General features: G+C 40.5%; 1 protein-coding gene across 1 annotated transcript; it reads left to right on the top strand.

Moving 5' to 3' along the window:
- Positions 1 to 6727: 6727 nt before the first annotated feature.
- On the top strand, positions 6728 to 12414 carry LOC139644343 (proteoglycan 4). Its single transcript, XM_071519695.1, has 2 exons — positions 6728 to 6927; positions 10107 to 12414. The coding sequence occupies exon 2, from the start codon at positions 10115 to 10117 to the stop codon at positions 11801 to 11803; it is 1689 nt and encodes a 562-aa protein (XP_071375796.1). The 5' UTR covers positions 6728 to 6927; positions 10107 to 10114; the 3' UTR covers positions 11804 to 12414.
- The last annotated feature ends 641 nt before the right edge of the window (positions 12415 to 13055 follow it).

The raw sequence follows: 13055 nt of genomic DNA, 5'->3' as shown, positions 1-13055 counted from the left end.
AGAGGTTATTTATGAACTTTTGTCAACCCCCCTTTATTAACATCTTAGTGGGGTGTTGGTTTTATGTTTTTGTGATCAAGATTATTTTAATCATTATTTTTAAAGAGAAAAATCCTCAAGCACAATTTTTCCGCTATTTACAATTTAGGAGTTACATTCAATCCATACCAATATATAAGAGTGGTCTATACATGAATCATTCGGAAAAAATACTATTGAAAGCTTCTCCTCTAAGGAAGAAAGTTATAGATTATATTTATGATCAAATGTTTATTAACATCCCTACTATCAATAGTAAAACATCCTGGGGGGGAAGATTTCGGGTCCCATCTTGATAAGATGTGGCGAAACATTTTAATGCATGCAAAGAAAATTACATGCTCTAACAATCCTATGAGACCCAATATAAGATTATTCACAGACTACATGTAACCCCAGGTATTCGATGTAAATATGATGTGCTCTCCATTATGTCTGAAATGTAAAAATAGCTGTGGTATATATTATGTGGTCGTGCCCTAAAATTGCAATTTTTTGGCTATCAGTCCAAAACGATATTAAGAAAATATTTGGGATAGATATACCTCTAAATCCACATCACTTTGTACTGGGATCAGAGTCGAATTATGAGCGCAGGTTCAGGTATATTCTTAGAATTGCTTTATATGCTGCACGCCTCATAATATTACAAAAATGGCTGGAGGAAGAGCCCCCTGATATTTTAGGGTGATATGAAAAATGTATGTCCATTTTGCCATTGGAGAGACTATCACATGTGTTAAGAGGTACTCTTGAGGAGTTTGTAAGGGACTGGTCCCCAATAGCAATATACCTGAAAGAAGAATGGTCAAGAGTGATAAGTATGGGGGTAACAAATATAACAGAATAAGTACATGCAAACCACTTTTAGTAAACTCACCGGGTTGTGACTACTCAATGTCCCCAATGTGTTACAGGGCTTCTAGCTTTATCCATCAAACCTCTCATTTATGATGTCCAGAAATCGGACTGTCAAACTGGCTATTTTGGACACATTCTTGCTTTATGGACCACCACCAACCGGACCACCTCCCTCCATTCAGGAGGACAAAGTTCTTTCCATCCAGGGAAAGGTCAAATCAAGTTTCTCTCCAGAACTCTTGGAGAAAGAGTTTTGTTGTGACAGCCAGAACTGTTGACCATCATTGTTGACGATAAGGTGGGGCAAGTTTCTATTGTTTTTGAGTCCTCAGAGAAAAAGAAACACCTTAAGCCATAGCTGAGGGAGGCCATGCAGTGCTAAGAACAAAAGAGGGGAGAAATAGGCCTACTGCTCCCATATTATGAATACTAACAGGACAGCCATATAGGATGGTGTAAAGTAGGAAAACCTGTTAAAATAAAAAGTGGTGTGATGAGTGCTGTGGATGAGTCTGGGACCTCCATCTCTATTGATGGACACTTTAATAAAACATCTACACAGGTTGGAGACTCTCTCTGTTGTTTCTTCCATCCTGGTTCCCCCTCCACCCCTACTGCACCCCTGGTAAAAAGGGTGAATGAAAAAAGTCTTGTAGGAATAGAAGGCACTAGACCAGAAGATTGGCTTTGTTTTTCGGTGACATGTGAGTAGGTTGGGTGAGTATTTGTTATTCCAAGGGAAATCCATACGGCTTTAGGGTGAACAAAAATGTGCAGTAAATTGTAAATCACTGGGAGGTGAGATTACTCTTTAAGCTCTGAAAAGGAATGAAGGTCTGAAATAACACTCAAGGTGTGTATGTTACTGCCAAACTACTGAGGATAAATAAACTATACAGGAATTGTTGGACATTGAAGCTTCAGATAGTAGAACACAAATAACAGAATAACAGATTATTACATTGCTGACTTTCTCCCTATTGATAGGGTCCAGGCAGAAAAGCTGATATTTTATTCAAAGATCCATGTGGGTTTCGATTCAACTGGATGTTTAAACACTGCTCATTGGAAAATTGTCGATGAGACTATGATAATGACTTGGTGACATGTATTACTACAGCAACATTTAGTGTAATTAAATTATTTTGAATCCATAATCTCATAATAATAAATATTTATGTCTGTATAGCCTAATTTTGTTGTATTTTGTACTTTTTTACTAGTGCAAATTTGAGTATCACTGCTGTTGTGAAATAATGATAAATCTCCAGTAGATGGTGCTATTCATTTCTTGCTAAAATTCAATGGAGCCCATAAACCTAAAACAGCTAAGTAAGCCTACACTCTTTCTCCTGCAAAAGCTGGTATTTTATCCCTTTGAGGTCTGATCTAATGTGTGTGTGTGTAGGCCTATGATATGATGTTTTAAGTGATTTCCTACAAGGTAACTCAACTTATACAACAGTTAGTGGACATGAGTGCATCATACTGTATATGGACTGGGGCGTTTGTATCACTCCGCTTTACAGGTGTTCTAATATAAACAGTTGTCACACTTGTCAGTGGAATTCTGAGGGACGAGTAAAAGACAAAAATCATAATCTGGTGTCCCATATTACCATTACCATGAATAGCTTTGTTTATAGAACTGTTGTATAAAAGCAATATCATATGATGTTACTTAAATGTATCCTACTGAATGCAAACCTGCCACTTCAGTCTACTACATTTTTATGGAATTTATTAGGCTAATCGTGAAGTCTGACGAGCCATAGTCTATAAAAATTAAATGAAGATAACTGTAGTATTCCTATTTAGAAGGACAGGCCAACTGCACAAATATCACATCAAAACTATTACATCTGTACAAGAATACTATGGGAATATTATATTGATAGCATATAAGATAAATGGTCACTATTCTCACTATTGCATAGCAGACAGATACAGATACAGTATCTGTAGGAATATTATAGGAAAAACACAGCGATTGTATTTATTAGGATATGCTGCCATATTGTTTTCAGAAATAATGCTGTGTTTTGTTTATGTGGATACAGTAGACCAGCTGTGGCGAGAGAAAGGAGAGGTGCGGAAAAGCCCTTGGCTCCACTCAGATAATAGAGAAAGTGCAATGTCACTGCTCTAATGAATCTGTTTAAAAGCCTGCCTATCTCTATTGAAGATCCACTTCCAATATGTGTATTTATGAGAGAGAACTCAGAGAAAATGTGTGTTTTAAAGCTCTCAGAGAGCACCTTTCGCTGATCTTGTGCTCAAAAATGTTTTCTGAACTGATCGTGACAAGTTAAAAAATCACCTCAATGTTTGAGGATTCTACAATGACCTTATAAATGAGGGCCGAAGTTGCCACACTGTAGTAGGCTGAGCAGTGGATGATATTGGATGGGGTCAAAGGACTGAATGACGTAAGTCTGCAAAGCTGACATATTTTTATGTAGGCTATGCTGTCATTTTTGATTGCTCAAGAACTATATCTATAAACCAATAAAGCACAGACCAACCAAGCCACGCAGAACAGTTATCATCTAACTTTACAAAAGCATGGTGCTCTTAAGAGAAAGGTCATGACACCCACCATGACATACCAATTTCACTCGTATAATCTATCTGTGTGGGACAGCCTAATTGGGACTGCATGTGGTCAAAATCTTCATTTTCAGACCACATTTAGCCTCAGTTAGACCATTTCATGCAGATTAAGGCAGTTGGGGTGAAAATCTTGCATAACTTGTTCTCATTACAGGATGACTACGGGGGATTTGCTAGGAATTGTGAAGACAACATCAAATGTCAAGCATAAAATTTCAACAATTATACATTTGGATGACATACATTTATTGGGGAACAATTCCTATCATCATAAAATACATAAGCTCAAATCAATCATGCACATGCACTGCTGGATGAATGGTTGAAAGAACTGTATCTTGCTGTGATGTCTTTCCCCAAACAAGCCCACCAGTTTGGACAAATCCCACACCACCTTGTTTTTAGTTTTTTTTTTTTTTTTAGGTGTTTTGAGGTTAGGTCTTAGGTTTTTTTTTTTTTAGGTTTTAGGCTAAGCTATTGGCCTAAAGCTTGTTGCACCACCCACCACCTGTTTCCTTACTCCTTCACCCCAATCTTTGCCTTTTAGATAAGTCTGCTGGACACACAGACAGTGGAGCTTTGGGCATTTACATGATGGCTTTAGGGGAATTTCCCCAGGCCGCCCCATATGGCTGTGAGTCTCCCAGTAGATTGGTAGGCTGGGATGGTGGTCAGACCCCTGGGAGTGCATACCACAGCTCTTGCATCATGTGAAACTCAACCTTTCCTGCCCCTTTGTCACTGCTGAGTCTCGCTGCCAGCAGGGAAAACAAAAAGATTGATCTTATTTTCTTGTTTTCTATAACAGAGAGAAACTAGATCCTTCTGCTCAATGGTGTGTGGCATCTTGAAAGCAGGTCTTAAAGTTGCACACAACACACACACACGCACACAACAGTGCATTTCTAAAATTCAACAGATTTAACAAGATCAACTATGTGCTTTTTTAACATTCCCATCACACTTACTTACAATCCTTATTTACACACTTTTTTTGTTGACACTCCCCTTTCTGTTTCTATGGTGATATGTAAACTTTTACTCTCTGGAGCATTGTTAGGAAATCAGATTTATTTTGTGATGGACAGAAAAGCCATACACATTCATAACTGATTTCCCATTAATGTTCAAAGTATTTGGATCTTTCCATAAAATGTGACAAACCCTATCATCAGTGTCTATCTCGATCTGTTATACCATGTTGCTTTGCTTGCCAAACCTCCCCATAGACTGTATGTTGTGATGTGAGTCCTTGTGACAGAAGAGGGCGCTGTCCTCTTAATAATACTGCTTTCCTGGTCTTGTTCCTGCAGTATTTGTTCTGCAAGTATTTGTTTAAAGATTTGTATTTGGTTAAAACTCTGATTTTGGATTATGAGTATAGGAAGTTCATAAGCAAAAGCCCCTCTGAGCTAAATGACCCGGTATGAAAAACAGGTGCAGCGGTTTGAGATTCAACATAAAGCATGTCATAATTTAAATATTATGCCTGGTTTTCAGATCTGTGATTTAAAATCTAGAAGAAAAATGTAAAAATGTAAAGGTTTAACAGATCCTTTTCATTACGTGTGTTGAAAGAAATTGCTTGAGATTTAAAACCATCTGGCTGTATAAAAATAACTACGTCAAATAACCTGCAACTACACTTCTCCCTTTTATTACTGTAGTATGCAAATCTAATAAAAAACAAAACTCCCCTCAAGCAGACTTTAAACTGCAAAATAGTCAGTCTGATTACATTCCAAAAGCTGTGACGATTAAAAGCCAGGCTGATGAATTTTGTGTGATGGAATTACATCATCAGTCCAATTGTTATGTGATTTCTTTTGTTTCTGATAGTGTCAGTTTCGCCGAAAGACATTGTTTTAAGGAAAAGCGTGTTTCAGTGACCTCCCAGGGAAGCTATCAACGACCAAATCTCATTCCTTTTATTGCAGGAGGGCTCTGCAAGTAATCAGTGGACTGCTGCTATGGGGCTGTCAGGCTGTTTAGCTAGTAGGAAAGTTATATTGTAGTAGTTTAAGAGATTAGATGTGAGATTACAGGAAGCCAGTGACATGTAAATACTCATTATGACTTTATGATTGACTTTATGACAATTTATGCTCCAATTTGCTTTGATAAACATGTATCTGATCTTTATATACCATAAAGTCATCAACAGTATTCAGGTACCTATGTGTGGCAGCTGTGTGAGTTAAATTGTTTAAATAGGCATCATGTTCACCTGGATGAAGGTCAGTTGTAGAATTTCATTAAGCCTCACCCCCACCAACCTTGTCCCATTAACACATAGATGTCAAATAGCACAGAGGCGCAATGCATCGGGGTACTAGAGAACACTGAGAGCGACCCTTTGGTCCCTTTTATGCCCTTCTTTGTAATTATCAACATGAACAGTACACCAATTTATAGCCAAGCATAGGATAACACATACATACTTAAGACAGCCTGTTCTTGTTTATGTCTGTTGTGGTTTTAGTTCAGAAACTCACAGTCCAGGCACTGACTTATGTAACAGTTTACCAAACACTAGCTTGGGAAGAAATCACATTCTGTTATCATGTATGATTCAACATTGTATTTTCTGTAGCCTACCAAGTAAATCTGTTTGGTTTAGTCAGTATGACTTTTACCTGTTATGTTTGTTTTTGTTCATATTTGCTATGTATGATGTTATGTCTTTGTGTTTGTTTTGTTTGCTTTTTGGCTATGTTTACTTTGTGATTGCTATGCTAGTAGGGTGAGCCATAACCCTAACAAAAAATCACTATAGCCTAATTTAGTGTGTGTGCGTAGTAGGCCTACTCGGTAGTGAGCTTAAAGTGACCTTATCATAGTAAACCTCCTATTGTGTTACTTACATTCCTATAATACTCCTATAGGGACTCATAGTTTTTGCTATAGGATATGTTGTACAGTATCCTTCTAACATTTATTATAGAATTGCTGTAGTTATTTTTCGCAAAAGTGTTCTTGTAGTAGAAAGTGGGTTATTGATGATCACTTTTAAAAGTGAAATGAAAATGCCATTATTTTACAATGACCCTCAAATCCCCACATTTCTTTCTACATAAGCCAGAGAAACATGCGCTGGTAGTGGTGTAGTGGGTGTGTGTGGCAGAGGAGGAGTTAAGGTTTGGGAGGGTGTAGATTGCAGGCAGAGCAGTAGTAGGGTAGGCTAGATTGTGATAGCGACAGATGTCTAGAAACCAGTGAGGGGCACTCCTCAGTCAAGGCACAGTCCCAGATTGCACCTCAGAGAGCAGGGGCGGAATCTGTGCAGCTGTCATTCGCCAAGGTTTACCTCTATTATCAAATCCGGCCGAATCTTTCAAGGGAGTAGAAACAGATCACTTCTTTCAAGGGAGTAGAAACAGATCACTCTTCACAGATCACTCTTCACAAATACAGGTCAGTCACCTCAGCCTAAAAGGTTTTTTTTTTTTTATTCAATGGAAGGATGCCTAAAATCTAGGCTATGTTCTATCGGTTAAAGCTTGTAGGACGAGAGAAATTGAAAGAAAGAAAGAAAGAAAGAAAGAAAGAAAGAAAGAGACGGAAAGATGCTCTCGAGGGCTAGGCAGCCCATTGTTCTCTCTCCCTCTCTTTCTATCCTTGTGTTTTTGTATATCTCTACACTGGCATGGTAGACTATTATAGATATTGAGATTTTCACGTTCACAGTTGTAGAATTTCACTTGGCTATAAGCCTACTGCGTCTTCACAGTGAGCGGCGCTGGTTGAATTTTTAAGTAGGCCAGGCGATGAAAAAATGAAGAAAGCGCTGCACAGACCTAGTCGAAACAAAGTTATTAACCTGTGGTACGCATAAACAACGAGGTTCAAGATTAATGCGGTCACTTTTATCATTTTTTACATGCCTGTGTGAGTGAGATATTTCCAAATGATCGCGAACAAAAAGGGCAGAGCAGATGAGAAGTAGCGGTGGGTGGACTGAAATGGGGGATGGAGACCCCCAGCCTTCAGAGCTCAAGTCTCATTGTCAGTGAATAGTAGGCTAGTAGTATAGGCGTATAGTATAGCGTATAGTATAGGCTACTATAGTATAATTCTTTGTCGTCAACTTCTATTTTCTTCGCAGTCATATTCTAGTAGCCTAATTCATTACTTTTCTTAGTAAGTATTGGATAGGAATTCCCATCCATTGTTAACGGCGCATGCTGCCGTACCTTTTTGCGCATATTTCTAATTCGTGCTACGCACAAAGCTACGGGTCTACTGTACATTGGCCTTGACTTGTTGGTTGATGTATTTATTCTGAGAAAGGTTTGACAAAATGTCACTGTTAGTGAAAATCCACAATGGTCTGAGCTCAGCGTAGGTCTTTCCAAACTGTAGAATTTGCTTTGTCTGATTTGAAGGCCCTGTGCCAGCCGGCTTTATTAAAGAAAAAAATGAACATTTAGCCTACTGAAAAAAGGAAAACTTGGCTAATCAGTGAAAATTGGGACCATAGGCTGTGTGAGGTTTGAGTTATGTTTATAAGGGATATATGGTTACTCATTTTTTCTGTTAATTGAATAGCCCAATAGACTGCCATTAATGTGCGTAATGGACATGGTAACCTATCCCAGCCTGGCGTGTGGCGCATCCTGTCTTGATTGCTCCATTGCAGCACTATGGACAGCTCCCGGTTTGTTCACACCCGTGCCCGCACCCATCCCCTTACTGCAGTTCAAGCTGCCCCAGGCAATTGACCTCTCATCTGTTCATGGGCCAATTACCTGCTTGTGGCATTTTGGACATGATGTAAGATCCAAACATTTTGCACAACATTTCCAGCCTTGGTCGGTTTTATGGCGTAGCCTGAATCAAACCTTTAGATTGTAGCATTCATCAGACCTGTAATATAAACCTATAATCTCTCTTCCTCCTCCTATGCAAAAACCTGGATCTTTGTCCATCTCTTTTACTGAATAGACTATACTCAAACAGGTTGCTTGAGTTGCTCCACCTATTCTCAGCTCTGGTATTTGTCTGAAACACAATCTGTCAGATGAAGTTGAACTTCCAGTTCTCTATTTTGTCACCAAAAGGAAGTTTCATTCTGTGGCAATCACCAGCTCTTCCTCTATACATCCACAGCAGTGTGGTGAGATGAACACTCTGTACTGCATACCATACATTTTTTACTACGACAGAGCGTACATGGATTTGACCAATGTGTTTTACATTGATTTGTGGCACATAAATCCAATTTCAGAATTTATATGTTGCATGTGAAGGTGCACAGTATTATGCCTGCTTGCTCTGAATTTGATCTCCTCTACATTGTACAAAATACCTCATACCTCAAATAAATTATCTTGGCTGAACTACTTCAAAAGATTAGTTCACTAAATGCTCACACTGGAATTAGTTGACAGGGAGCTGATTAAACAAGACATCTGACCAGACTTGTTGAAAGTGGAAGACAAATTAACAAACCTCCTAGCATCTTCCTTTTCTAAAAGACTGGCTCACTCACCCCCTAATCTAAGCTCACAACTCCATCTATGTATCTATATACAGTATGTATGTATGTATGTATGTATGTATGTATGTATCTATCGATCAATTTCTCATTTATTTAGCCTAAGTTTTCACCTGAGATTCACTACACCATACAGTTTTCCATGCTGAGAGAGCACTAGGAGGAATAAATGTACATTTAAATCGTAAAAGGCCTAGAATGGTAGGCTGGTTTGATTTCTGAAAGGGTGCTGTGGAGTCATCAGATCTCAGTAAGGTTCCCATGCAGTGGCCATTTGTTTACTAGCCAAACGGTGTATTGGCAGAGAGCAGTCTCCAAATTGGACTTTCCATCTTTCTCCTTTCTGAACGGAACTATGATGAACCCATCTGTGTTCTGCATCTTCAGACCTCAAAAGTTTTGTAATGAAGATGAGTATGTCTGTTGCCATGGACCATTTAAAGTTGATTTGATGCCTCCCTCTCAGGTTCATGGAAAAGATCAAAAAAGAATGACAGTTCATCTTTTCAATACGTATTATAATCATGGCATACTCAGTGGTCTTAGATATTCTAACATTGGGAATTTGTATTTTGAGTGGACTCTATTGAGCAATAATTCTGTGTTTTTTAATGCAGTTCTATTTCATTTAATAGCATACAGTGGAGTCTGTCAGAAAAGATAGGTGTGATAGACAGGCTATGACAAAGCTACATAAAAACAAAAACAAAAACAAAATTTATGAGATGAACCCAGACCCATGTGGCATGCGCCTCAGATTGCTAATCCACCAGGATGCACCAAATAGCATTAGCATTAGCATTGAAATTGTTTTAATTTATAAAATTTATAAAATGTATATTTGTATTTAAAGGAACACATTGCTGCACATGTGTATTATACATTTTAATAGCTAAATAAACTTACAACTATCAATTGCTTAATGTACAGTATCATTTATTATACTTTTGAACTGGTCTCATAAGGATTTATTTTCCTTGAACAATGTAGTTGCCTTAAATTAAAGGAAACTGGTAAAAACAAACAATGCTTTATGAATGAAGAAGGTGCTGCATAATCCACATTTTAACTGACACCATCATCTACTTGTTTCTAGGAGACGCCATGGGAGGCAAACTGAGCAAGAAGAAGAAGGGATATGATGTAAGCGACCCCAAAGAGAAGAAGGATGAGATCACAGCAGCAGCTGTTAGTGCAGTGGAGTCCATCCAAGCTGCAGTGGAGAGCTCTGCCCCAGCCCCAGTAGCTGAGGTGACAGCTGAGGCTGCCAAGGTGGTATCAGCAGCAGTAGAGGAGGCTGTAGGGTCAGCTGTGGCAGCAGTAACCGAAGCTGTGGAGACAGTGGTGAAAGAAGTGCCAACACCTGCAGCTCCAGAAGAACCAGCTCCTGCAGCTCCAGAAGAACCAGCTCCTGCAGCTCCAGAAGAACCAGCTCCTGCAGCTCCAGAGGAACCAGCTCCAGTTCCAGAGGAACCTGCTCCAGTACCCAAGGAACCAGCTCCAGTTCCAGAGGAACCAGCTCCTGTTCCAGAGGAACCAGCTCCAGTGGAACCAGCTCCAGTTCCAGAGGAACCAGCTCCAGTACCAGAAGAACCAGCTCCAGCTGAGCTCCCAGTTGCAGCTCCAGAGCCTGCAACAGCTCCAGAAGAGTCTGTTTCAGTCCCAGAGCCTGCACCTGAAGAACCAACTCCAACACCAAAGGATTCAGTGCTTGAAGAGCCTGCTGCAGCAGCAGAGGAGCAAATACCTGCAGCAGTCTCACAAGAGCCAGTTGCTAAAGCAGAGGAACCTTCTGATCCAGCACCAGAAGAGCCTGTACCAGCTGAGCCCGAACCTGAATCTACTGCTGCACCTGAAGACGTCCCTGTAGAGGAGCCTGCTCCAGAGCCAGAACCTGTGCCAGAACCAGAGGCCAATGCAGAAGCCCCAGAGGTTGTTCCTGCCAGCACAGAGGAGGTGACTGACACTAAACCCACAGAACCAGAACCAGAGCCCATCCCAGAGACTGTTACTGAGCCAGAAGACACTGTGGAGGAGACAGTGGTGCCTGCTGCCCCTGAACCTGAGCCAGTGGCTGAACCTGAGGCATCAGCACAGACACTGGCTGACGTAGAAACACCAGTGCCAGCCGCAGAGCCAGAACCTGAGCCAGAGCCAGAGCCTGTTGCAGAGGAGCCTGCAGCAGAAGAACCAGTAGCAGAAGTTGAGCCAGAGCCAACAACAGCTGAGACTAAATCTACAGAAGTCGAGTTTGTGGAAGCAGACACAGCAGCTCCTGAGGTTTCAGAGACTGCAGCAGAGAAGACCCCGGCTGAAATTCAGCCAGCAGAAGAGGAACCAGCTGCAAGCACTGAGGCAGCAGCTGAGCCAGAAGCAGCAGAACCTGTCCCTGAGATTGTCATCTCAGAGTCCGCCTCTGCCAGTGATATTGCTGCTGAGTCTGAGGTGGAAGCTGAGGCCTCTGCAGCAGAGGAGCCTAGCCCAGAGCCTGAGGTAGAAAGCAAGATGGAGAACGGAGAATTAGAGAGCCCTGCTCTTACGGAGAATGTGGCAGAGGTGGATGCACTTCCTGCTGTAAATGGAGAGTGCACAGAGTCCACTGCTGCCACTGAGCCACAGCAAGAGGAATGTGTTAATGGTATTGAAAAGCCTGAGGAGACTCCTGTCAAGGAGCAGATTGACTGTGAACTGAAAAAGGACTTGAACCTGAGTGGGGATGTCCAGGAAGCTCCTGATGCAGTCTCTGACATGGTGGAGGCTATCAGTACTACAATCACCCAAGCAGTTGACTAGGTCTGAAAAGATGCCATCTTTCAAATTAATGTGAATTCAGTTTAATCCTCTGATGGTGCAAGAAAGCCATCTAAACAACGATAAACACAGCTACACAGGCTTTCTGAAATGCTGAAACCACCACAATTTCCATTGTGGTAACTCAGGCAAAAGGATGTTTTTTCTGGGTAACGAAAAATGAAATGCAACCACTTGAGGATAGAGAGAAAAAGAGAGAGAGATTAAAATAGCAAGTGAGTATGAGAGATGGAAGTGCAGAGAGGAGGCTTGAGTTTGGTATTTGAGGATGAGTACAGACAGTAAAAACTGAACAGCAGAGCAAAAATACTGGACATTAACAGTGGTATTGATGAATGGAATGAGTAGTTATGTCTTTGTGTGTGAGCCCGATGAATAATACGAAATGGTTTATTGGAACAGCATTCATTATTAGTATATTATCTGATTTAGACTTTCATATATCCTTTCCATTACTATATGAAAAGACATGGAGGAAATGTTTTGGCCTTTTATAATAATGCAACCTGTGAGGAATGTTCATTTTAACTTGATGGCTTGGAATAGAGAATAAAAAGAGACTGTTATAGCCTACCTGATCTTCTTTCTTTCTCATGCATTACATAGCTGACATAGCTGATAAATGCTTTATCAGCCATTGTCCGGGGCAGGCACTGGATTAATAGTAAGATTTATTGTATTTCACCTGTAATCTACATATTTTACTCTAAACTATGGATCAGACATTCACCATTGTAACTGAAGAAAAACATAAATGATTGTCACTATCAGTAAGTCGTGGCTGATTTTCAAAGTGCAAAATTTGTGAATGGCTTTTCCATTTTGCCATTATAGTATCAGTAGAAGCAAAGCAACATTATTTACCGAACATCTAGGCTCTGTTAATTTCAAACCACATGCTATTGACATCCACTGCCATTGCTGCTCATATCAGCTCTCATGGGTCAGAGTTTGGCTGATTGTTGATATCTATGAAGAGCAATGTCCCTCAGGCCACTGGCCAGATTGCAAATATTTTGGTTGGTAGAACGTGGCTGGCAATTGTGTGTTGCCTACATGTCTCGGTTGGGCAAACAAGAGAATTTTACCGTGAAGCGCACAGAGCAGAAATCAGTTCATTTCCGTGGGTCATCTTCCCCACCTCTCTCCCTCTCACATCACCATGCCTATCGCTGGGGCTCCAAGCCATAGCAGCACACACTGCCAACATTTCACAGATCCAAACGGCGAGGGG

The sequence above is a fragment of the Centroberyx affinis genome, unplaced genomic scaffold (assembly GCF_046629955.1).
Source record: "Centroberyx affinis isolate AG114_WGS23_722 - 3 ecotype Tasmania unplaced genomic scaffold, CSIRO-AGI_Caff_v1 ptg000722l_1, whole genome shotgun sequence".
Lineage (NCBI taxonomy): Eukaryota > Metazoa > Chordata > Actinopteri > Beryciformes > Berycidae > Centroberyx > Centroberyx affinis.
Note: the sequence above shows the minus strand (reverse complement) of the source record. Positions and strands in the feature narration are given on the sequence as shown.